Raw genomic sequence first — 24,974 nt, 5'->3', positions numbered from 1 at the left:
GGTGATATCATTCCTTGGCTGCGACCTGGCATCCGGATGCCTCGGATCAGATACACCTTGTGTCCATGGAATAGGTGTTCTAGATCGATATGCTTAATCCAAGTACAGATCGTATTACGAGTGGAGCACGATTAGAACAACCCTGATTGAATCATTGATAGCTGGGGTTGATGTTGATGATGAGCCTGAACAATACCCTAAATGCCGGATGCGGCCAATCAGAGTGCTCTCTCCACGCTTCGTCTACAATGATCATGCAACCATTTTGACCAGAGACCAAGTGTATCTTAATTCAATGTCTATTCCAATCCATTACCGATGCCGTAACCCTAAATCAGCATCAATCACGTCCTCATCCAAGAGCTCAAGGCTTGAGGACCTCCTTCTTGAAATCCAACATCTCCGGCCCATCCAACCGACCATGAAGCATCGACGCCTCCTTGTTGATACTCCGCTGCAAGGCACCCATCTGCAAATCCAGCTTCGACAGCACCATCACAATCCGACCCGCCCGTTCCTGAAACCCTCGCAGCACCACCTTCACATGTCCATCTGTCGGTTTCTCACAATTGAACTGCGGAATCTGCTGCAGCTCCAAGAAATGATACAGCTCCGCTAACTTGTAGACTTGTTTCTCGTACTCGTTTAGCAGAAGCGAGATGTGCTGCATATTGTCCAACGCCATACCGTCGTACATCTTTAAACGTCCGATGACGGGCCAGCAATCCGTCGGACCAGATTCAACCAGTACTTCGGACAATTTGCCCAACCCGACGAACTCCCAATACCCCCGAAATTTGACGTTCGCATCTTGGTGATATGGTTGACGGAGTAAGTGTCCCATGCCGGCGCCCGCATAGAGTTTGCGTATCTTGGTGGCGTGCGTGAGGCCGTCTTCGTCTTCGTGTTCGACTTGGTACAGGCCGAACCAGATCTTTTTCCAGAGGTACTTGACGCGCGTTTCGAAGTGGACAGCTATTTGGTTGTATTGGTCTTTGGTGCTTTGCAGGTTTGGGATGTATGTCGTTAGATAGGGACAGGTGCGCAGTTTTGGTTCTATGGTGCTGGCACTGCTGGTGGAGGATGTTTGATCAGTGCAGCCTTCTTTCTCCCCAAGCTGCAGCGAAGGGACTTGTTTTGTGTAGAAGTTGGAGGATGCTTGACTGGGCAAGACTTCTTTCACAGGCTGCACAGAAGCTTGATTTGTGTGGAATCTCTGCAGACCATGGGTCCTGGGACGTGTCAGGCACTATCAAATTTCAGTAAAGGAGAGATGCTCTTACTTCTGAAAGCTTTTCAAGACCTGTGCAATCCTCATGGGGGGCATGACAGACTTTGTGGTCGTCTTGATGGGAAACATCTTGCCAGTCTGTCACTCAAAATGAGGGAATGAGTGTCGTGCCAGGTATGAGGGAAGAAGAGATGAGGATATTAATTCTCATACTCACAGAGCACTATCTCATAGTCCCGTCTCGGCGCTCCTTTGAGGACAGGCCCCATGACAACAGGGACAGATGGAAGTTTCCAACAAAGCAGAATCAAAGGCATGTGACGGTCTGATTCACAGAGACAGGCAGTTTACCCATGAAAGAAAGAGGAAAGACATTGTGCTAGGGTCAGTAGATCCAAAACAAACGCAGGAAATTGACGCATTCTGACTCACTTCCTCATAGATCCATCTCATCTCCGAAATCAACCTACAAAGATGGCATAGCAAACACTCCTTGAAGATTCGGCATATATCGTAATATTGTATCATGGCGTTGGTAAGTACATACATACATGGGTAATCATACATTCAGGAATATAAACAACAAGAATCATCCCATATCATCGAGATAGTGTATTTTCAAATCGGCCTCCAATATATCCAAGGGCGGTAAAAATGTTCGAAAATGAAAAGTCAACTCCAAACTCCTCGTGCAGCCTTTATTTTTCGTGTAGGAGCGGCAGCATGCATATGCAATCATCAAACAGTCGGTAGTAGCAACGCCCAGTTTCGAGAGGTATATCAACATGTAGCGTCGTTGAACGCAAATAATAAATCGTAACGTCTATGTCGTAGTCGTATATAATAGGAAAAAATTGTGTATCAGAAAATTGGGAGAAGATTTACTACTCCTCTTCGTCTACAACGCGCCTCCTCGAAAAGAAGAGAAGATGGTTCTGCATGGCGTAGATGATGAATCCGACAATAGCCAGGAGGACGAAGAGGAGGATGACGATGAGAGCGATGACGTCGTTTTGCTGCATTTTGCTTCTTTCTTCTCTTCTGCTTCGATACTGCGATAGATGTTAGTTCTGTGGTACAAGTGTAACTTTTGATGGAATGTTGACATACCTTTCGATAAGAGTGTTATCTTAGCTTATCGCACGGAATGTGGAGGCGGGCGGTTACCCAACTTTCAATGTCGAAGTCGAAGTTGAAACAGGTATGTATATATATACTGCAATGTTGCAATCAATTTTGTATGGATGATACTGAGATATGTAAGGAACAGAAATCAAATGATTATTAGAATCGAAGAAGAGATGTATATATTCTCTTTCTGAAGCCACAGCAACCCAGCCATTTCTTTCCTGAGGGAGAGGTTGGGTTGCCCGACCGCAATTCTCGATGCTTATTGGTTCTTAGCAGTGCGCTAGGATCTAAAAGGGATTAGTTTGCGGGAGCTAGGTGTCAGACCCACAGCGTGTCCAGCCTTCTCGATTCAGCCAATTACTTAGGGCTAGGGTTTGGGAGTTCCTGATTTATTCCTTGTTTTGGTTAAGGATACGCTAGAAATGTTTCTTTCCGAGTCATAGTGCAAAAATACATACTCTATACGTAGTATGAATCTGATAGTAGTATCAATACTGCCATCCTAGGTACACGACAAAAGATCACTCTTTGTCATCTCTCAAAGTAACAAACTACCAGACAAGACGATGGCAAAAGACCATTGTCTAGATCCAGGACAAGCTGAGACCTCAATAATGGCCGATCAATTTTGTCAATGAGATGGCCTGACTCAGACCGTGCTGCCCTGTCAGAGAATCTAGAATTGGTACCCTTTTAGGACTGATTGACTATACAAGGTACCTCAAGAATTGCTGTAGTGACTGTATCGTGGAGGTATGTAACAATGGGGATTGTTGCCCTACTCAGCTTTGTATTTGGTGACTCTTTGTGTACAGAGATAAAGCAAAAGTGAGGGATAATACATTTGTCGATGGGCAATAGAAAGGTTTTGTGACGTCTAGGCCCTGTATAAGAATTTGCCTTTCTCTGCTCATGCTGTTTCCACTGACAGGGCAATCAACCAGCCGGTCGGGCAACTAGTCAGACTCAAACTGACATCTCAGATACTCATTCCAGTTGACTTGTCCTGCACCTACTCTGTCAACCTCAAAGACGTCAAGACGTCAACATGCGACTCCTCTCACGTCTCGAAAAAGGCTCTCGCAAGCCCAATGACACTATATGGCCAATATCACCGTCATTATCTTCATCCTCACCCTTTACGTCCCAGTCATCCTCTACAGAGTCACCCACTTCACCCCCCTCCTCCCCTCCCTCGCCAATCTCTTACTTCGATCCCTTCGAAACACCCAAATGTCCCATGTCATGGACATGGACCTGCCACACCTGCAACCGCAACTGGCGCATAGGCACGACCAGTCGCTGCCTAAACTGCAGTCATCGCATGTGCATGCTCTCAGAGTCAACAAACTCACCATCAAGACGCAAAAAGTTCAATTCACCCACCGACTTATCACCAGACCAACCACTCCTATCCTCTCTACTATCTGCCGAAAAGCCTGATATCCGTCGCCCCATTCTTCCCCTCAAAGACGACGCAGGCCTAGATAGATATCGATACAACCAACAACTCAAACGCCACTTTCGCAGATCTCGAAATCGACAGGATCGCAGAAGGAAAGCGAAATATTGTCGCAGTCAGTTCGATTATGCGGGATGGGAGGAGTGGAATGAGTGGCGGAGAGACGTTAGGCAGTTCAGAAATGCGTTGAGAAGGGGGTATGATGACGGGGATGACACTGATGAGAGTGAGAGCACGCTTGCCGATGAAGAAGACGAGGCGGAGGAAGATGGCGCCGACGAGGATCGGGCGTACAAGCTGTTTCCTGCGACGGGCAGGTTGCATGTTGTCGCTTCTTCGGGTCCCGCTGCCGCTGCCGCGAGAAAAGAGCCATTGGAGTGGAATTGTTGGGATGATTGCGATTTTCCGGCTCATTGCATTCATGCGCGGAACGAAAGGATGCAGCGAGAGGCTTCACTTAATCGAGTATTTTTGTGACAAGCTCATTTCAGCATGTTCGGTTAGCACATTCAATTTGGAGTTTAATTTCGATTGGCGTTGCTGTCTATGCTTGACCTCTATGTCGACGACTCAACCTACATATATAGACATGAAAGGTGCTAGAAGAACATTAAGTTTTGATTATCCACTAGATGCATATAATACACTTACTCAACCAAGAATCTTCAACCCACCCCTGGTATAACCCTGTTTCTTCACACCATCTCCCTTCGGTTTCCCTCCACCCACCGTACCGTGCGGTTGATTCTTACCACTTCCTCCTCCTCCATATCCACCCTTCTTCCCCTTCTTGTCCCTCTTATCCTGCACAGGCCGAACCTCCGTCATCGCTCGCCGCAAAAGAACAGGATGCGAACCAATATATTTCCCCTGCATTTCTCGCGCAGCCTTGAAATAATCGTCTCCATCGCTGAAACTGACAAATCCATATCCTTTACTCTTCTCCGTCCGTTTGTCGCGAATAACGCGCGCCTTTTGAATCGATGGGTATCTGGCGAATGCCTTTTTCAATGAATCATCGGTGACCTCGCCTGCGAGGTTACCGACGAAAAGTCGGAAATGAGCCGGATCCCATTCTAGGAGGGTGGAATCTGTCCAAGTCTGACCGCCTCCTTGACGAACAACTGTTTTGGAATCCGGTTGAGTAGGGACAGGTGTATGTGAAGCGGTGCCGCTGTATGTAGGTGTGCCTGAGATTGTTGCGCTGGCGGTAGAATGTGTAGGGCGGCTTCTTAATTTTGCCTGGCCCGTAGCTGCTGAACCATCTTCGCTTGTATTCATGTATGCGCTTTGCCATTGCGCAATTTGAGCTTCCATCTCGGGGTCCACACCACCATCACGTCCCTGCCCGGGGATCGGGAATGGGTTGGCGATCTGAGGCACAGCAGAGGCGCCATATTGACCGTCACCGTATCCAGATTGCTGACCGTAGTATGGCTGTGCGCCTGCTTGATAAGACTGTTGCGGGTTCTGGTAAGTGGACGAATAGCCCGGTGCTGCTGGTTGTTGGTATGTCGTACTAGGTTGAGGCGCGGCGGAAACAGCAGGACTGCTTCGGTACGGTTGACTCGAAGCTACCGCGCGAGGCGCAAAGGCCGTGAAAGCAGCTGGTCTTGCGCCATGACTAGCTGTGGAAGCGGCACTAGTGCCAGGAGATGAATAGGAAGGCGCGGAGGAATAGGCTGGTTTGAATGACGACGGCGGACGCGGTGGGAGAGAAGAAGGTTGTTTAGGACCTGGAGGTGGTGGCAAGGACATGATGAACGACTCGTTCAATCAAAGCGTGTGCTTGTGCTAGGTGCTTGCAGCCTTGCAAGCTGATAGACAGTAACGTACCTTCAGACCAGAAGACGCACTATGATTTCGATGTCAGATGAAGTGGTCGCGTCGGCAGTATGATACGATGACGCGTTATGCTCTTGATCAGATCAGATATGAGAGAGTTTCAGTGATGAACGACGAGCAACTCTTAGATAGCAATTTCAAGATTGAGAATATTCCTTCCCTTATCCACGTTATCGCGAGTTCTGGCGAGGAAAGCCATAGAATAACGGAAAAAAGATTTTGCTGGCTGTAGAGGCGTTAGCGTCGGAGTCTTGGCATCAAGCTTGGCGCTGGCCAGGTCTGATGACTCAGCGTCGTGCTGATTGGTCATCATTTAGACATGATTTCAGCATGAATCACTTTCTCGTGTCTCGATGGTCTTTATTAGTAACTTATTACGATAACGGCTACGGAGTACACGGAGTACACTCTAGTTCCAATGTCGAGTTGATTAGCCGATACAGTCGGATAAATAGGCTACTAAAATCTGTATGGAGTATGTGGACTAAGGTACTCACCGGGACGGCGAGAAAGCCTGGGTGTCGCCCGTGCAGCGACTTAGTGTGGTGGTGATGTTAGTTAGTATTACTGTACGCAGTAGTCATCCTCCTCTACCCCTCCAAATCCGCGGCGGCAACGCTCTTTTTCCGGACCATTGTCTCCCGGCGAGATATCCGACTGTCGGCAATTGAAGAGTTGCTTTTGCGTTTTTTCTGGCTTTCTTCAAGTAATAATACAATTGTTCGCGGTGAAGGTATTGAGAGGTGTTTGAGACTGTTGATGTTCCAGTGGTGATACCATGTACGTCATGCGGGAGCCTGCCGTATTGTGTCGATACAACTTGCCATAAGGAAAATAGCAATTGCTTGGAGGCTTTGTCCTACGTAGTAAGTACGGTGTAATCAGTACAGCGCATCCCACTTATCTTACAGACTCCCACGCTTTGTATGGTGGAAATTGAAAACGGTCCCAGCGGAAATCAACTGCCCCGCCGTGGTGAGCGAAAAAACGGTCCCACCATCATACTAGTACATACTACGTACGTACAAGATGACGGCAATGAGATGCCTACGATTCCGCTTCCTCCGTGACTGACTCCGTCCAGCCCGGTCTCCGTGGAGGGGAGGATCTGAATAAACTCTCGAGCATTCTGTAAAGCAGCGGCGACCAACTAGCTTCACGGAATGTGGAGGAATGGGTTTAGCAGATTCGATGTGTAAGAGCAAGCTGTTAGCAGCCGTAGCCCAGAGAAACCAGCAAGCCTCAGATAGGACTCCTTCCTTCCCTGTTCTGTAACAGCCTCCCAGCTGATTAATATTACCTCCTACCTGCCCTTTTCACCCGATAACCTCTGACGCTCCGTTTTTCTCCCTTCTATTTTTCTCTCTCCCCTCACCATCCTCTCCAACCATCCATTCCTCTTTCCTCACATCACGATTACTCTGTGGATTAATTCTACAGCGTCATTCGATTACTCTCTTCTTCTCCTTATAAACAAACCTTGTTATATCTGTCGTCATGGCCGACCAAGCTGTGTAAGTAGCCCCTCCATTTCCGCCAGCTTCCCCGCCATCATTGATCAACCCGTTGTCCTCACTCAACAACATAAGAGGGCGGTTATATGCTACGATGTTTCCATCAAGCTTAGTCGCTGCCTATTTTAATTGTTCAAAATCGCATTGCGTTGCAATCAGCTCATCGTGAGATCTGATGACACGCTTGCATCTTTCCCCTCGCATCAAGTTCTATCTCGCAAATCTTCCCCTACATGATCAATTGACTGACCTCAGCGCGCGCCTCGCCGGCATTAATGTCGGCGCTCCGGCGCGGCCTGAACCTAGTGGTGATTTCGGCCTCATCGGTCTGGCCGTCATGGGTCAGAACCTGATCTTGAACGCTGCTGACCACGGTTTCACCGTTGTTGCTTACAACCGTACCGTTTCCAAGGTCGACCGCTTCCTTGCCAACGAGGCCAAGGGTATGTCAAATCCGACAAACAACGTTATTTTAGGAGCTAACGAGAGTAGGCAAGTCCGTCGTCGGTGCTCACTCCATCGAGGAATTCTGCTCCAAGTTGAAGAAGCCTCGTCGCGTTATGCTCCTTGTCATGGCCGGTAAGCCCGTCGATGACTTCATTGAGTCCATCCTCCCACACCTCGAAAAGGGAGATATTATCATCGACGGTGGTAACTCCCACTTCCCTGACTCCAACCGCCGCACCAAGTACCTCGCCTCCAAGGGTATCCGTTTCGTCGGTTCTGGTGTCTCTGGTGGTGAGGAGGGTGCTCGTTACGGACCCTCCCTCATGCCCGGTGGTAACGAAGAGGCCTGGCCTTACATCAAGGATGTCTTCCAGAGCATCGCCGCCAAGAGCGACGGCGAGGCTTGCTGTGACTGGGTCGGTGACGAAGGTGCCGGTCACTACGTCAAGATGGTTCACAACGGTATTGAGTATGGTGACATGCAATTGATTACCGAAGTGAGTTGTATCCTTTTACGTTTAGAAGGCTCATGACTAATGATATCGACAGGCATACGATATCCTCAAGCGCGGTGTTGGTCTTAGCCCCAACGAGATCGGCGAAGTTTTCGACAAGTGGAACAAGGGTGTCCTCGACTCCTTCCTGATTGAGATCACCCGTGATATTCTCAAGTACAACGATGAGGACGGCACAGCCCTCGTCGAGAAGATCCTCGACAAGGCCGGTCAGAAGGGTACCGGAAAGTGGACTGCCATCAACGCCCTCGACCTCGGCATGCCTGTCACTCTTATCGGTGAAGCTGTCTTCTCTCGCTGTCTTTCTGCTATTAAAGACGAGCGTGTCCGTGCCAGCAGCGTCCTCGGCGGCCCTACCCCCAAGTTTGAAGGTGACAAGCAGGCTTTCATTGACAACCTTGAGCAAGCTTTGTACGCTTCCAAGATTATCTCCTACGCCCAAGGTTTCATGCTTATCCAGAATGTACGTACTTTTATCATCTCTACCTTTGAGACAAGCTGACCGTAAAAGGCCGCCAAGGAATACGGCTGGAAGCTCAACAAGCCTTCCATTGCCCTCATGTGGCGTGGTGGCTGCATTATCCGCTCCGTTTTCTTGAAGGATATCACCAGCGCTTACCGCAAAAACCCCGACCTCGAGAACCTCTTGTTCGATGACTTCTTCAACAAGGCTATCCACAACGCTCAGGCTGGCTGGAGAGACGTTGTCAGCAAGGGTGCCCTCTGGGGTATTCCCACCCCTGCTTTCAGCACTGCCCTCAGCTTCTACGACGGCTACCGCACCAAGGAGCTCCCTGCCAACCTCCTCCAGGCCCAGCGTGACTACTTCGGTGCCCACACTTTCCGCATCAAGCCCGAGTTCGCCAGCTCCACCTACCCCGAGGGCAAGGATATCCACGTTAACTGGACTGGCCGTGGTGGTGACGTTTCTGCATCCACCTACATTGTTTAAGAAGTTGATTGCGCATGATTATAACGGGCTCCAGAAATGGGAGAAGGAACAAAAAAGACTGTCATTTCCCAGGTGGAAACCATATTTAGAAATTTTGAGAACGAACGTGTTTGCCGTGTATTTAGAGTGCTCATAGTGCGCACGTTCTTTACGAACGAACGATCCGTATAGTTAATGATTGATGTGTTCATATTCTGTCACAGTAAGAAGTTAAATGATGGCTTTTAGTTTCTGAGTTCAATATTGTCGTAGAGTGCGTGTATCATTTCGGCTTAGGTAGATCATTACCCAGCTAATCTAGATGAATATCTACGTTGATAAGTATGGACTTGGATAAGGACTAGATTTGTTCCCTTTCTTTTCTCCGAGAGAACATAGTGAGATCTTTTCGCTCGTATGTCGAAGCTTTGATGCCTTATGGCAGGAATCCTTCGATTGATGCACGCGTATTTCTATTACTAGTCGAATGGATGGAGGTTCTTTTTACTGCGCTGTAAAATGAAGAAATGTAGTAATATCGTTCAATAATCCGACATGTGATCCAGAGATGTCGTCGACATAGTCGATAATTAAATTATAATGTAAGCCTCCACTAAATCATGGACCAATGATCGGGCCGACATCGAACCGGGCACAATGACTCTCTCTCGCTTTCCTTCTTGCTGTTGCGCCAACGTCGCATGCTCTCCTCCTCCTCCATCACCACTAGAGGAGTTTGATCCCTCCTCCCTTTCTCTATATTCAGACGACTTGTGCCTTTTCTTTCGTTTTTGTTCTCTTGATTCATTTTCGCAGCTTCTGATTTAGCAAGTCTGTTCTAATTCCCTCAGTTCCCCTTTTGCTTCGTCGACGCAAATTCTTTGTTTTTAGTCGCTCCTTTCTCGACAGCATTTCTTTCTTACTTTGACGGGTCTTTCGCATCTGTACCGTTTTATTTGCCGGCACGACGAATAATACACTCGAGGTGTCTTGGTGCGTGGTAGTGGAAACGATCCGTCATTGCTTTTTGTGTCTTAGCCGACGAAGCACGTTGATTTGCTTTTGAGACATCGATCGAACGGACAGTGCTATATCCAGCAAAACGAGAGGCTATCTCCAAAAATCATAATTCATGGCTGATACGAAGCGCCAAAGTATGAACGCCAAAACTCAGCAAGCGACGGGCTCTGGTGCAGCCGCCCCGACGGACGAAGCATTAAGCAAAGCGATCGGTGCACGGTACGTACTCTGGAAGAAATTGAGGCTTGTGGACAACTCTAAGTGTTCAATTATAGCATTCGCGTCACAACAGCAGCTCCAAACACATCCACCATCGAAGGTACTCTTTTTACCGCCTGCCCTATAACGAACCTCGTTGCCATCAACACCTCCACTCAAACCTCGCCAAACCCTACCAGCCCGAACCAGTCTGGAGACTACCATATTATACCCGCATCTCGCATTCAATCCTTCCAAGTCATTTCTCCCGCACCAAGTGTCGTCGACGGAGCTCCTGCGCTTCAAGCTCTAGAGACCCGTGCTCTGAAAGCGCGAGAGGCCAGCGCCATAGCAAAGTTGCAAGAAGCTGAAGCTAGGCGCGGTAAGGGCGTGACACGGGAGGCACAGGATATCTTTGATGCTTTTAGCCGCACCATGCCTGCGCGATGGGATGGCACTAGCATCGTTGTTGCGGACGCCGTTGTTATCGCCAAACCTTATCGGGTGGATGATTGCCGGGCTCTGGTTGCGAATGATTCTGCTGCACTGAGTCGTGTGCGCAAAGTGGTTCGTACATGTGCATCGCTTGCTTCTTGTTGGCGTACTAATTCGTGTTACAGTTGGAAATGGAACGTAAGAAGATCGAACTCCGCAACGCAAGCGCCGCGATCGGGAGCACCAATCAATTCGCTCGACAGAGTAGAGACCGAGTTGCAGTACCCAGTCGCTTTGATAACTCGCCTGTTCCCACACCGAGGAAAGGTGGTTAGATAATATACATCGAATAGGGCTACACCACCGATGCTGGTCTAGCCCCTCGCTTCGAAAGCCAGTCGTGTCGAAGCTCTTACAGAAGTATAGCTGAGGATACATTTCTACCGCCGAGTGACACGAGCCATGATTGGGGGATGTCAAAAATCACACTTCACCTATGGATTCAAGGAAACGAGCGAACCGATGCAGTATACAGTGATTGTCTCATGGCAAATCGTGCTGTAATATGAGTTGGTTCTAGTCGTTGAACACTATGCTATAAGCTATGTGGTATCATCTATTTCACGAGAGATATTGAGCCGCTAGAGAAGAGAAAAGGAGAAAACAGAAGAGTCTTTTGATGAAGACCATCAATATATCTGGAGAGGCCATATGAGGAAAATGAGAATACAAATTAAACATTCAATCGCTTCCTGACGTAGAGCAACAAAACATAAAACCATTAAATATTACTCAAGTATGCCTAGCAAATTCTATATCAATCTAGTATCACATATTCATTCAATCTGTTCTTTTCTTTTTTTCTTTCTTACCAATTTTGTCTCCCCCAGATGAGGATCTAATGACGAACCTCAGGCAAATTCATCGCAGCACTGATACACGACAAATGACTAAACGCCTGCGGCACATTGCCCATTGCCTCGCCACTGATGGCCACTTCTTCGGAAAAGATTCCCAAGTGGTTCGCGAAGGAGAGCACGTTGTCGAAGCTGGCGATTGCTTTGCGTCGGATGTCGTCACCGTTGGGGAGGGTGTCGGTGTATTTTGATGCCTTTTTTTTTCCGTCGTTAGTAAGGTTTCTTAGGGTAGTAAGGGGAGGGATGGGGGGGCTACCCGGAACATGGACTCTATAGCCCAGAAGGTGATCATGATAAAGGCCCCTTCGCGGCCGCCGACGCCTATGCGCTAGGTCAGCAAGGGTCGTCGAGAAGAAAAGGAGGAGAGGGGAGGCATACCATCTTGAGCCTTCTCATGATCATATCTAAACACCATACTGGCACTCGTCAACCCCGACTTCTCGGGCGGTTCCAACACCTTAACCAGCGTACTCAAAAACCTCCGATCATTCGGCTCCACAAACAGCACCAACGGCGCAATCATGAGGGCCGCATCGACGACTTCAGTGTTCTCATAGCTCTGGCAGAAGAATCCCTTCTCCTCGTTGAAGCCCTTGTCCATAATTTCGTCGTACAAATCATCACGGACGCGGATCCATTGCTGCTTATCGGGACAGGGGAGTGTGGAATGCCTGTCTGCTAAACGCACGCCGCGATCGAGCGCAACCCAGAGGAGCATTTTGGAGTAGAGAAAGTGTTGCGGTTTACCGCGGACTTCCCAAATGGACATGTCCGGTTCATCGCGGACTTGGATCACGTAATTGATCATGCGACGAATGCCGAGCCATTGATCGTACTGGATTGGTTTGGCGTGGTTGCTGTACATGTAGATACTGTCCATGAGTTCACCGTAAATGTCCAGCTGTGTGTGGAAGGCTGCCGCGTTGCCGATACGGACGGGCTTGCTACCGCGATATCCGTCCATGTGGTTTAGTTCAAATTCTGGGATTTCAGAGTCTCCTCTGATTGTGAACATTATCGGCAAGAAGGGCCGGTTTGACTCCTTTGTATACTCCTTTTGGGTCAAGGGCGGGAAGACACGGTCGAAGATGAAGGTAATGTATGCTTCGGCTTCTTCGTCGTAGCCGTTCTTCAGAAATGCATACAGAGTGAAGGATGTGTCACGGACCCAGGAGTATCTGTAGTCCCAGTTACGAGAGCCGCCGATGTTTTCTGGTAGTGAGAATGTTGGCGCTGCTATAACGGCTCCCGTAGGTTTGTAGGTCAACAACTTCAGAATGAGGAGACTTCTCTCTACAGTCTCGCGATAGTGGCCGCGGAATGTGCACTTGTGGCTCCAGTCAGTCCAAAACTGGAAGGTCTCTGACTCAAGTCGTGAGAGGTAAGAGGCAAGCTGCGTAGGACCCGGTAGAGCTTTCTCAGGACTATGGAGGACAAAGATCATGGACTGTCCTTCCTGGATCTCCATATCAACGACAAGACCTTGACCCAAATGACCTGATCTATTCTCGAGGCGGTACGTAGCTCGGGGGGAACCTTGTCCCTCTCTTTTGTTGTCCACCCAGATGTCCAATTGAAGCCGTTCTTGGGGTGATTCAAAGTATACAGTCTGCGCATGCTTGTCTGCTTCCTCGGGCTGGAGGTTGCAGCGAACAGTGTGACCATCCTGGGCGTAATTGAATGCGGGGAACAATTCCGCCTTGACACCCATGGTACCTCGACTACATTCCACTCGACGGATGATCCCCGAATGCTTGGCACCAGTCTTCCAGCGGTTGCCGCCTGGCTCGGTGCAGGCACAGTATCCGGACAAGTGTCTGTCAGACTGGGGGGACTTGTGGTTGGAAACGGGGAAAAAGTCCGTCAGGTTGAGGACTCCCTGCTCATGGATCCATCGGGTTTCCAGGATATTTGTATAAGGGAGGTATCTCTGCTTACTCAGAGGCATCCCATCATGCGGGATATTGGCATGGATGCAGAAGTGACCGCCTTTATCTTTGTCTAGCAGCCGACAGAAGACTGATGGCGAGTCAAAGACGGGCCAACAGAGAAAGTCCATACTTCCCTCCTTGCTAACGAGAGCAGCCGTGTGCATATCCCCGATAATGCCATAATCTTCAATTGCCTTATATCCTGGGGCAGGCATGATGAGTATGTGGCTATGAAGATCTGACTGATCCGAAGAATATGGGTAGTATCGATTTCCGGCCTGCGAAACACCTTGAACTTAGAGAAGGATGTCGACAATACAACGGCTGGTGGGAGAAACCCGGGCAATTCTCAAGATATACTGTTCAGCGGAGGATACCAGAAGACCGGGAACTCCGGCCAACGACGAGAATATGGCATCATCATAGCAAAACAGCTCAGGGCGAGGAACAGAGTATAAGCATGTTCCCAAGTGGTTTTCCACTGATTMCTCCGCAGGCCGATAGCCAACAATGGCTGGTCTGATCTCTGTGAGTTCCGTTCAAGTGGACCAAGACACGGCTGTCATAGTCACGAGCATGCATTTCTATGGGACAAACACCCTATCAAGAAGCGTTCCAGGATGAATGATTGACTTTCAGGTCGGATGTCAATTCCACGTCGTTCATTTTGCCTGCCCTAATACAGCACAAACGGCAGGCGGTGAACAAAGCAATAACCCTAAGGCCAAAACTTCGAGGCCTCGAGGCCCCAAGGCATCAACCGAGTTCCAGCGCCAAGGTAATGAGCTAGTCCTCTTTGAGCTGTGCATGGCCCGCAGTCTCGCCCAATCAGCTTGCCGAGAGCCTTACTTGGCCGTCGCCGCCAAGCCCAATCCTACCTAAGGCCAAAGGGGCGTCCAGGATACCCCGGAGACATAACGAAGTGTTATTGTCCTGCTTTTCATCCACCACCTCACCCCCCGATTCCGCCTCAACCTGCCTCGATTGTAGGTGATTACCTTTCTGTTCAGTTGCATGGTGGGCAGCAGTCACTCCCTTGGAATATTTCTTTAACTATCTATCTCTCTCTCTTCATCTAAATACCCTCATGAGCGACCGCTTCTTTGTCTCCATAAATCTAGTTCCTATCTATTGACGGCCAGACTTCGGCGCATTTTTTTTGTGTGACACACGACTCAGCTTTCTGCAGCCGTGCAGTGAGGAGTACTGACTAACCTGTCAATTGATAATCGGCAAGTACAGGATTTTGGTATCGCGCCATCGTCGACAGCGGCAATCCTGCATTACACTTGACCGACCCCCCTATCGTCAGACGTCAGATGATTGACCGGAAACGTTGAAAATATACCTCCGCCAAACTATAAAACAAAATGGCGGTTGGTGCGTCAAGAAATATCACAGGCCATCATAGACGCCGGAGCTCTGTTCTGACGGCAGTGGGTTCGTCTCAGCTTCACCCAGTTTCGACAGACACCTACACAGACCGGGAAGGTCGTCTGAGTCCTAAAGAAGACGGACCCAATGGCGAGGAGCAGCAATCCCTGATTCATGATCATACTGATTCATCAGATCTATCCTCTATTGCAGAATCAGATGAAGATGACTCCGACGACGGAATTCACGATGACGAAGAAACCGGATTAACGGCAAAGCAGAGAAATGAACGGCGGCGACGGCGCAAGCGACAACGACGACGATTAGATGCGAAGATTGCGGGCGTCAAGGGCAAAACGAGCAATGTGGTTGCGGATAAAAATGTAGCGACGGCACTTGCGGTCAATGCAGGTCTAATAGGTTTATGGTATTTGTTTTCATTGTCAATTTCTATAGTAAGTACACAATGGCCGCGTGCAACACAGCTTGACTAATCATTCCACAGTATAATAAGTGGATGTTTTCAGAAGATGATGTCGTCTTTCCTTTCCCGCTTTTCACGACCAGTTTACATATGCTCGTCCAACTCCTGCTCGCCGCCCTCATACTCTACTTCGTGCCCTCGCTTCGTCCTAAACGACAGCCTAACTCCATCGAACCAATTATGACAAAATCCTTTTATCTCACCCGCTTAGTCCCTTGTGGCACTGCTACCTCCTTGGATATTGGACTGGGCAACATGTCCTTGAAATATATATCTCTTACATTTCTCACCATGTGCAAGTCGTCGGCACTTGCTTTCGTGCTCCTTTTTGCATTTGTCTTCCGATTGGAAACGCCGTCAGTCAAACTCATTTTTGTTATCGCTGCCATGACCCTTGGAGTCGTTATGATGGTCGCCGGAGAGACGGCTTTTGATGCTCGGGGCTTTGCTTTGGTCATTGCTTCTGCCTTCTTCTCGGGTTTCAGATGGGGTCTTACACAGATTCTTCTGCTTCGGCATCCGGCGACTTCAAATCCATTCTCGACGATGCTCTTTCTTACACCAGTGATGTTCATCGCATTGATTGCGATTGCGCTGGGCATTGAGGGACCAAACGAGATTATTGCAGGCATCAAAGCATTAGCAGAAGCACGTGGGCAGTTCTATGGGATTGTGTTACTGATATTTCCCGGAATTCTGGCATTCTGCATGATCGCCTCGGAGTTTGCCCTACTCAAACGTTCCTCTGTGGTGACTTTGAGTATATGCGGAATATTCAAGGAAGTCGTGACTATCAGTGCTGCGGGCGTCATCTTCCACGATAAGTTGACGCCAGTAAATGTATCTGGTCTATTCGTCACCATTGCCAGTATAGCAGCATACAACTACATGAAAATCAGCAAAATGAGGCGTGATGCACGACAAGAACTAGAGAAAAAAACGGAGGTCGAGGAGTACAGCGTCTCTCCCGACTTGGGAGACTCGAATGACGAACATATTGCAATGAGCCAAGCACCAAACCATGAAATCATCAACAATCCCCACACCGCTAGCAATTGGGATACCTATGAAGCAGATATCGACGACCAAACTGCCTCTAGCAGCGGCGAAGGCGACGAAAATGTAAACATTACACCACGAAATGACGTCCGACGTGGCCGTTTTTCATTTCCCGTACACGTCAGCGGAACATATACAGCACCTGGAGGAGTCGGACAGCTAGCCCAACAACAACCGCAATCTGTCCCTCATTCACCCATGAACATATCTGATCCTGCATAAAAATCCGCCGTCATGTTTGTTTTGCAATAACAAGCGTTTGTCGAGATACCAATTTTTCCTGTTCCCATCCATCATACTGGTGTTTTGATTTAAAATTACTTACCAACTGGTGTATGATGCAAACCTATACCCCCCGATATATGTATTACATTCTTAGATTCTGATCTACTCCGCGTGTGTCTCTCATTCCTGTGCATGGACATGCACGTTACGTTGCAATATGACAGATTTCCTTTCCTCTACTCCCGCTTCAGGTCAACGGAGTGTTTGCTGATATAAATATTTATGGTGGATGTATTCGATGTCTCTATTATTTTCTTTTCTTTTCTTGTCTTCGGAGGTTATAGAAGATTGACGATTGTATCTTATAGGTGTTGTTGGTCAGGCTTTTCTAGATATGGCTTCATGTTCAGTCGAGGTGTACGAGATGATTAAATTAACTAGATGGTACCTAGATTTGGATGATATCTTGCTTCAAAACATTGAATTCTTAATTCCCATTCATATTTGTAGGTTTTCATGAATGCATTGCAACCATTATATCCATGATGACTACTTCTTCTTGAATATACTATCTAAACTCTTCTGCCCTTTCTCGAGCTCCTTCTGCTTCTTCTTCGCCTCCGTCTCGAGTTTCCGCTCGTACTGCTCCTGATGTTTTTGTCTCTCTGCTCGTCCTTGCTCAGACAACTGAGTTTCCAAGGTACGAAACTCTGTGCTCTCGGGGTCCATACCTATCAAAGACTCGAGCAACTTGATCTCTCGGGCCCATACAGTTTTATCCTCAACGAGTTTGTTTTGTGAGGAAGGGGCTTTTCGCGCCTTTTTGGCCTTTTTGGGGGAGTCGATATCATGATCACTACCGCACGACTCGTCGTCTTCATCTTCTTCCTTTTTAGATTTGCTAGGTCCTTTGGCTTTTGTTGATGTGCTGGAAGGGGCAGGCCGGTCAATAGGAGTCTCGAGAATCATAGGAAGTCCCTGAAAGCGCTCCTCGTTCATGACGTTATGGAAAGCACGGAGACCTAGAAAGCCTGTACCGATATTTGCGTGAAGATCACGTTTGCTACCTTTCGGGGCCTTTGAGTCGTTAAGATGTAGTGCCCTCAGAAATTTCAATCCAATCTTTTCATCGAAATCCTGCAAAAACGACTTGAATCCGTTAGGAGTCACCAGGTCATAACCGAAGGAGAAACTGTGGCAAGTATCAATGCAAATTCCAATGCGTGAGTGGTACTTTTCCGGAATCTGTGAGATCACGGCTCCCAGCTCGGAAAGATCACCGCCTAAAGTCGTTCCGTGGCCGCACATCGTCTCTAAAACCGGGGTCACGGTTTCAGTTGCAGCCAATGCTTTCGTCAACGATTTGGCGAGTCGTGAAATAGCTGACTCCACCGTACTTTGGCCCGCTGCTCCTGGACTTTAAGTTGTTAACGTGGGTATGCACTACCTACTTGTAGAAATCTGAACATACTGAAAGTTATAGAGCCTGATACCGAGCTTTTCGCATCTTTTCAGATCATCTAGAAAAGAGTCATAGGCTTGACTCGCCTTTGCTTCGTCTTCTTGTGCTAAGTTTACAAGATAGGAGCCATGTGGTAGGACATATCTGACTGACGTTAGTAAAATTCGAGCGACAGTATAGGGGAAACCGACTTCGCTGCATCATAGTCATGATCAATGCAAAATTTCAAGAACTGCTGCTTATGTTCATCTTGCAAGGGTGGATTTTCCCATTTTCTCTGAGATTTCAAGAATAACGCAAAGGCGTTTCCTCTAATGAGCGTTGTCAGTTCTGACTCCGCTCAAAGACATGATTAAGGAAATGTATAGACATACCCGATATGTACACTGTTGAGGATGGAATTCTGTACCCCTGTTCTATGTTCAGCGCATTGAAACGATATTGGATAGAACTGACCAACCCTTGGCGGCGCTGACGTGAGCTCCTACAAACATCTGTAGGCCCTTTGTTCTAGCAGCGAGCGGGAGCATCTCTGCTTCTTTTTCGGCTTTTGTCTTCCGCTTTTTTGTAGACTTTGCGGCCGTTATGTCTTCTTCTTCCTCAATCTCAACTTTCTCCTTCACCTTTGTATCCGAACCGTGTGCTGTAGTAGACAATCTTTGCTTCTTGATATGAATCGACGATTTTATATCATCGCCTTCAAACGATTCCTCCTCCTTGAGGTCTATGGCTGCGACCGTCGAATTGCTGTTTGCGCTCACCTGCTTTACAGGTTTACTGGGTGTCTGACTTGCGGGTGAGGGGTCTGGCTTCGCTGCAAAACTATCGACGGTGGACTTTGTACGTTTTGGTCGTCTTGGTGACGATGTATTTTCGGGAGTCTCCTCCAACGCTCGTTTCCTATTATGTTGAGCGGCCGAGGCGAGGGCATCCGAAGTTGGACGCGAATTTCGTGTAGGCATTATGAGGCCCTTGAAAATCAAACAACGTGGGCATACTAGGGATGAGTGTGAGTAGGGTGATTCAAATGTTTCGTCTGGTACAATGCATTGATTGGATCAGTTGTCTAGGTAGAGCATTTCACAAAGACTCATCAGATGTGTAAGCTCATAAAGATTGGTATCAGGGCTGGGGGACTGAAATGATGCACGTGACCGTTACCGCGGCAACACTAGCGCGGGCTATGTGTCCTCCTTCCCTTTCCACCCAGGAAATAATTATTGTCCCGCCATCAACACGAGACTTCGACTATTCTCCTCAACACGATAATCGACTCGACACTAACAAACATAGACAGCAGAACGGACCAAAGAACTTCCGAACGGCACGGCTTTTAGGTTTATATTGGACTGCTGGAAATCGACTATTCTGGGAAAATCCGTGACTGACGACCGTCAACATGCCGGTCTCTGAAGACCTGATCAACTTCGACGTGATTGAGGCACAGAAGGAGAACGTTCAATCTCTTCCAGGTGGAAGATCCGCAAAGGCTCTGGCACAAATATTCTCATCTGGTAGTAACGGCGACAAATACAACACACCCTCACCGAATGACACCCGGACCCTAAATGACGCGATTCGACAAGAATACGAGGCTGAATTGCAAGCAAGCGCCGACTCCGATGATCCACTCGATGCATATGACAGATACGTGAAATGGGCCATAAATGCATACCCATCGGCACAGGCAACAGCAGAATCCGGGCTTCTGCCATTACTGGAACGAGCAACAAAGGCCTTTCTAAACTCAACACACTATAGAAATGACCCTCGATATCTCCGGTTATGGCTTCATTATATCAGATTGTTCTCAGACGCGCCGCGTGAGACGTTCTCCTTTTTGGCTCGCCACCATGTCGGGGAAGGCCTCGCCCTGTTCTACGAAGAATTCGCCAATTGGCTTGAGAGTGCGGGACGATGGGCTCAGGCGCAGGAAATCTACAAGCTTGGCATTGAGCGCGAAGCACGTCCCCAGGAGCGCTTACTACGCAGATATGGCGAATTTCAGACACGATTAGAACAACAGCCTCAAGGCAGCGATGGACCATCTTCCCCTGCTCTTCCGACTGTGCGGCCGGCCTTGGCGGCAAAAGTTGACCCATTCGCAACCGCGCGGGTTGCCGACCCTCAAGCACCTCAACCTAGAGCCTCCGGGGGTCGTGCAGCTACCAAGTCCAGCAAACAGAAGCTTGCTGTGTTTTCCGATTCGGATAATCCAGATTCTAACCAACCGCCAGTGAGCAGTTTGTCGAAAGGTTGGGATAGCATTGGGTCGATTCGAGACAGGCGCAAGGAAAACGAAATGGAAGCCAAACCTTGGGTTGGTGAGACATTGAAGCAGGAGAAGAAACCAGTACCGGTCCAGAAAATGGCTGTATTCAGAGATGAGGTGAGTCATGAGTAAATCTCTTTCCCTCTGGATTCCAAATATTTACGATCATAGGACTAATTGCTGGCATGACTTTGGTTTTTTGTCTTGTATGTATCCAGTCAAAATCAAATGTGCAAACTGAATCAAACACCCAACCATCACGGAACGAAACACCCCAACATCACGTAAGAGAGGCCATAAACCCTCGGACTGGTAGGAGAGAACGTGTTTTTGTCAATTTAGAAGCAGTCTACCCAGACTACAAAAAGCCCAACAATGAGGTTTGCTTCGAAGAGCTCCGAGCCGCCAGTCGAGGATGGCTACAGAAAGACTGGTCAACGCCGAAGAAACCACTCAAAGAGATTCATACTAACGCTGCTGGACGCTTGCCATCCGATTTGGAAGAAGGTACAGACCGATTGCTTGCCCAAGATGTGAAGCAAAAGCTTGTTCTTGGAGAATCTTCACAGGATGATCATCGAGATAGGAGGTTATCCAAAGTCAAAAAGATTAAAGTCAAGGAGGTTGGAGAAACACAGACTAGTAAGTTCTCATCAGTGGGATGTCTGGATGTCGTACGCTAACAGGAATAGTCAAAACCAATCTGGATTCTCCAACCGGACCAAGGATAAAGAAGAAGAACAACTCTGAGCCAACGATGACCTTCCATACTCGGGCCGCCACAGATGAAATTTATAGTATATTCAATCAGCCCTTGAAAACCGAAACTGAAAATGCAGACCATGGCGACAGCTTCTTGGATAGTGAATACGAGGACGACGATTACACAAGTGGCGGCGAAAGCACCGGCACCGGCAGGATATCGGCAGGKCAAAGCGAATTTGACGATGATGAGACAAGAGGAGTTGATGTTGATGAACCAATTGACGAAGGTAGTGAACATGAAGACGAATGGACGGAATTTACTGCCAGCAAACATATTCCCAATGTCTCTTCTGCGGAACACGGACTTGTCGAGAATGCGGATGACGAAGATTTTAAGACCAAGTACATTCCTGAAATACCAGACGACTACAATCCACCTCTTGGTCCATATCGGGATGCCGCAATGATGGCTCAAAACCGACTCCCTTTTATGACCCCCATTATCGAGAAGACAGAGTCTTCCTTACCCTCCTTTACGGCCGGAAGGAATCGGCACTACGAGACCAAAACGCCCTGCAAGACAGTTCCCGAGGTTGATTTTACTCCGTCCGGCTCACCAGTTGGAGATCTATTGCTTGCCACTCCGGATGCGGGTGCGTTGAACGCGAATGTCGGAGATGTTCAGTCACCTAGCCTCGGCGTGAAGACTTTACGACGAACTCCGGTCAAGCAAGTTGCGCCATTCGCAATCTCCAACGCTGACTGCATCATCAAGGATGCCCAATGTGATCCAAGTGACAGAGCAATCCGCAGCAAGATCCTCAAGATGATTGAGCCGCCTCTTACATCTTTCGCTGGCTACTATGATCATTCATCGAGCTTTGGAGCACATGCAGCAGACATCATGAAATACTCCAGATCCATGAAAAAACCGACAAAGGGTAGCGAGAGACTATCGTCCACTCCCCCAGTACTAAATTTTCCCGGCAGTGGCAGGACTTATGCAATCAGGCGCGAACTCGGTGCTGGCGCTTATGCTCCAGTTTATCTTGCTGAAAGCGGGGAAGACATTGACTCCTACCTTTCTGATAGCGATACGGAAGGGAATAACACTTCCTCTCTCAAACAAAAGCACGAGCAAAATCTTCAGCGGCGTAGTCTTGAAGCCATCAAACTTGAAACAGACCCTCCCAGCGCTTGGGAATTTTACATGATCAAGTTGACGCATGATCGTATACGTGCTTCCTCTTACTACTGTCGGGCATCAGAGAGCATTGTGAAAGCACATGAGCTCCATCTATTCAGGGACGAGTCGTTTTTGGTAGAGGACTATCAAGGACAAGGCACGCTCTTGGATCTGGTCAATATCATAAGGACAGAAGCTATCACTAACACTGGGAACTCAGAGGCTGGCATGGACGAAGCACTCGCTATGTTCTTCTCTGTGGAATTGTTCCGCACAGTCGAAGCGCTTCATGCCTGCGGTATACTGCATGGAGATATCAAACCCGACAATTGTCTAGTTCGATTTGAGGATAAGAAGAGCAGGTCGTCATTGCAATCGCCTCCAGCTGAATCTCTCCTTGACCTCGCAGATGAAGATTCCATAGCCGACCCCAGTGAAATCCACTACTCTGCTCGTGGACTCTGCGGCTGGCGAGAGAAGGGCCTCACTTTAATTGATTTCGGCCGAGGTATCGACATGAAAGCCTTCCGACCAGACGTTCAGTTCATAGCGGAGTGGGAGATGAGTCAACATGACTGCAATGAAGTACGCGAAATGCGACCTTGGACATATCAGATCGACTTGTACGGAGTTGCAGGCACGATTCACGCGATGCTTTTTGGTAAATACCTCGAATCTGTCCCCGTCAACAACGGACGTAATTCATCCGGTGGACGGGTTTCAATGGACGACGCAGATACCAGCGCCGATACCAACGCAGATGGAAACTCAGGAATGAAACGATACCGCATCCGTGAACCATTCAAGCGCTACTGGGACAGAGAAATTTGGAACGACGTATTCGACCTTTTGTTGAACCCGTGCACAGAGCGATGGGCATGCATGGAGCAAGAAGAATCGTCGGAATCCACAACATCACTACCAGTCCTGCGGTCCCTGAAACACGTTCGCGAGAGAATGGAAGCCTGGCTAGCCGTCAACGCAGAAAAGAAGAATCTTTCTCTGCAGATCCGAAAATTGGAAGCTCATCTATCCCGCCGACGCGAGCGATTAGAAAAGGAGCGATGAACAGCTTTCCGCCGTCCTCTCTCACCGAAGCAAAATCATGACTGTCATCATCGCAAATTACATTTCGGTCACATCACGCATTTTTTATTCTGCACTTTATTCTTCGCAATTTGCATTTTGATGCCTCTTTACAGTACATACCATACCCCGATATACCCCAATCTCACGCATGTCTACGACCTTTTCCTTGTTATTAGCTTCTTACTTCATAACGTTTTAATTCTATACAAATTCTCCTTAGTGCTCTACTTCATTCAATACTCTATCTACTGAGGACCAGTTGACAACTTAATATTCACACCCCTCACAAAGCGCGATTATTATTCCTCGTCTTACTTCAATGTTCTCTGTAACTACTTTACTCACGAAAGATGAAAGCATGAAAAATAATATAATTTTTTTCTCTAGAATTGAAACACAAGATAAGAATAGAATCGAGAAAAAAATTCAAGCATCAAATGAGAACAAAAAACCATGAACAGAAAATATCCATCACTTCATCATCATGAATCATCATCTATAATCTTTAGATGCAGAACGAGAAATAAAAAATATAAGAAAAGAAGAGAAGAAGAAGGAGAAGAAAGAACAAATGTTCATTCTGAATTGAATGATGTTTTGGTCGTCCTCAAAACTTTTTTTAGGCGGGGGGATCGTTTCATCATGAGTTCATTCATATCAATTGAGACTCAATGGGCCTCAGGTAAACGGGAAAATAATTGTTGAGAAATTTGATCAGTGACGCAGGACTGTACACTCAAGGTGGTTGAATGAATGAATGTGTTTCATATGTCGAAAAGTTTAGAGGAGGTTGAAACATTTGACGAGGATGAGAAAGGCGGAAAAGGAAAGAAAATTGTTAAAGATAGTGTGGTGTCGAAATGATCGAGGTATGTATGAGCGGAGAGGTTAAAGTGCGAGGTTTCTCCAATCGGCAGACCGTCCAAATCCTGGTGATATTTGCAATGGGGATTGGTGACCACCCAGAAAAAAACCTCATGCAATGATGGGCTGTAAGAAAAGAAAATTTGAATGAAAGTAGTTGACGTTGGCTGGTTTTGTCATGCGTCGCTCATAGCATGAAAGCGTCAAGTTTTTGCCAACATGTGTAGTGCAATGCGTCACGTTGATCAGGGCATAGCGAAAAGAAAATTGGCGTAGAAGTCAATAGGCAAAATAGTCATAGCCGACGTGAGTATCATAAGTGCTTCTAACAAAGGTTACCAAACGCTTGAAAACAGTGAGTCGATAGAAATGTTTGTAGAGGTGCTGTTCATCCGGACGAAAGTTTAAAAAGTTCCGGGTTAACGAATATTAGGGCAAGCATTTCGAAGATAAACCAAAAATCGCAAAAATCTTCGTGCTTCCATACGAACTCGTGTCACATGATCACGTCGTCAGTCGTTAAGTAAGTCGTACTTCGTTCTGTTGCATGTCCGAAGTCATAATGCATCTGAAAAAGCTGAAAATAAAAGAAAAAAATGCTATACATGGAAGAGAATCGAAGTAGTTGGCCAAACAGCCCGGTGCAGTCTCGAAAAATTGCGGTTACTGCGACAATG

At 47.8% G+C, this 24,974-nt stretch overlaps 9 protein-coding genes across 9 annotated transcripts; 5 read left to right on the top strand and 4 right to left on the bottom strand.

Annotated features, from left to right (window-relative positions):
• Positions 1 to 364: 364 nt before the first annotated feature.
• BHQ10_007002 (uncharacterized protein) lies at positions 365 to 1,360 on the bottom strand (the record flags this gene model as incomplete). Its single annotated transcript, XM_040879651.1, has 2 exons — positions 365 to 1,232; positions 1,284 to 1,360. The coding sequence occupies 2 exons, from the start codon at positions 1,358 to 1,360 to the stop codon at positions 365 to 367; spliced, it is 945 nt and encodes a 314-aa protein (XP_040735506.1).
• A 2,050-nt stretch (positions 1,361 to 3,410) lies between these two features.
• BHQ10_007001 (uncharacterized protein) lies at positions 3,411 to 4,301 on the top strand (the record flags this gene model as incomplete). The annotated part of the gene is made up of 1 exon (XM_040879650.1): positions 3,411 to 4,301. One exon carries the CDS (start codon positions 3,411 to 3,413, stop codon positions 4,299 to 4,301), a length of 891 nt encoding a protein of 296 aa, XP_040735505.1.
• Positions 4,302 to 4,475: 174 nt separating this feature from the next.
• BHQ10_007000 (uncharacterized protein) lies at positions 4,476 to 5,582 on the bottom strand (the record flags this gene model as incomplete). The annotated part of the gene is made up of 1 exon (XM_040879649.1): positions 4,476 to 5,582. One exon carries the CDS (start codon positions 5,580 to 5,582, stop codon positions 4,476 to 4,478), a length of 1,107 nt encoding a protein of 368 aa, XP_040735504.1.
• A 1,584-nt stretch (positions 5,583 to 7,166) lies between these two features.
• On the top strand, positions 7,167 to 9,097 carry BHQ10_006999 (uncharacterized protein; the record flags this gene model as incomplete). Its single annotated transcript, XM_040879645.1, has 5 exons — positions 7,167 to 7,183; positions 7,439 to 7,626; positions 7,676 to 8,127; positions 8,180 to 8,608; positions 8,657 to 9,097. The coding sequence occupies 5 exons, from the start codon at positions 7,167 to 7,169 to the stop codon at positions 9,095 to 9,097; spliced, it is 1,527 nt and encodes a 508-aa protein (XP_040735503.1).
• A 1,111-nt stretch (positions 9,098 to 10,208) lies between these two features.
• On the top strand, positions 10,209 to 11,064 carry BHQ10_006998 (uncharacterized protein; the record flags this gene model as incomplete). Its single annotated transcript, XM_040879644.1, has 3 exons — positions 10,209 to 10,315; positions 10,372 to 10,861; positions 10,915 to 11,064. The coding sequence occupies 3 exons, from the start codon at positions 10,209 to 10,211 to the stop codon at positions 11,062 to 11,064; spliced, it is 747 nt and encodes a 248-aa protein (XP_040735502.1).
• Positions 11,065 to 11,627: 563 nt separating this feature from the next.
• BHQ10_006997 (uncharacterized protein) lies at positions 11,628 to 13,792 on the bottom strand (the record flags this gene model as incomplete). Its single annotated transcript, XM_040879643.1, has 3 exons — positions 11,628 to 11,840; positions 11,903 to 11,967; positions 12,025 to 13,792. 3 exons carry the CDS (start codon positions 13,790 to 13,792, stop codon positions 11,628 to 11,630), a joined length of 2,046 nt encoding a protein of 681 aa, XP_040735501.1.
• A 1,155-nt stretch (positions 13,793 to 14,947) lies between these two features.
• Positions 14,948 to 16,716, top strand: BHQ10_006996 (uncharacterized protein; the record flags this gene model as incomplete). The annotated part of the gene is made up of 2 exons (XM_040879642.1): positions 14,948 to 15,406; positions 15,457 to 16,716. 2 exons carry the CDS (start codon positions 14,948 to 14,950, stop codon positions 16,714 to 16,716), a joined length of 1,719 nt encoding a protein of 572 aa, XP_040735500.1.
• A 552-nt stretch (positions 16,717 to 17,268) lies between these two features.
• BHQ10_006995 (uncharacterized protein) lies at positions 17,269 to 19,143 on the bottom strand (the record flags this gene model as incomplete). Its single annotated transcript, XM_040879641.1, has 5 exons — positions 17,269 to 18,136; positions 18,191 to 18,325; positions 18,373 to 18,492; positions 18,556 to 18,592; positions 18,642 to 19,143. The coding sequence occupies 5 exons, from the start codon at positions 19,141 to 19,143 to the stop codon at positions 17,269 to 17,271; spliced, it is 1,662 nt and encodes a 553-aa protein (XP_040735499.1).
• Positions 19,144 to 19,580: 437 nt separating this feature from the next.
• On the top strand, positions 19,581 to 23,412 carry BHQ10_006994 (uncharacterized protein; the record flags this gene model as incomplete). Its single annotated transcript, XM_040879640.1, has 3 exons — positions 19,581 to 20,570; positions 20,822 to 21,095; positions 21,146 to 23,412. 3 exons carry the CDS (start codon positions 19,581 to 19,583, stop codon positions 23,410 to 23,412), a joined length of 3,531 nt encoding a protein of 1,176 aa, XP_040735498.1.
• Positions 23,413 to 24,974: the final 1,562 nt, after the last annotated feature.

Source organism: Talaromyces amestolkiae (genome assembly GCF_001896365.1).
Source record: "Talaromyces amestolkiae strain CIB chromosome Unknown scaffold14.1, whole genome shotgun sequence".
NCBI classification, from domain to species: domain Eukaryota; kingdom Fungi; phylum Ascomycota; class Eurotiomycetes; order Eurotiales; family Trichocomaceae; genus Talaromyces; species Talaromyces amestolkiae.
Note: the sequence above shows the minus strand (reverse complement) of the source record. Positions and strands in the feature narration are given on the sequence as shown.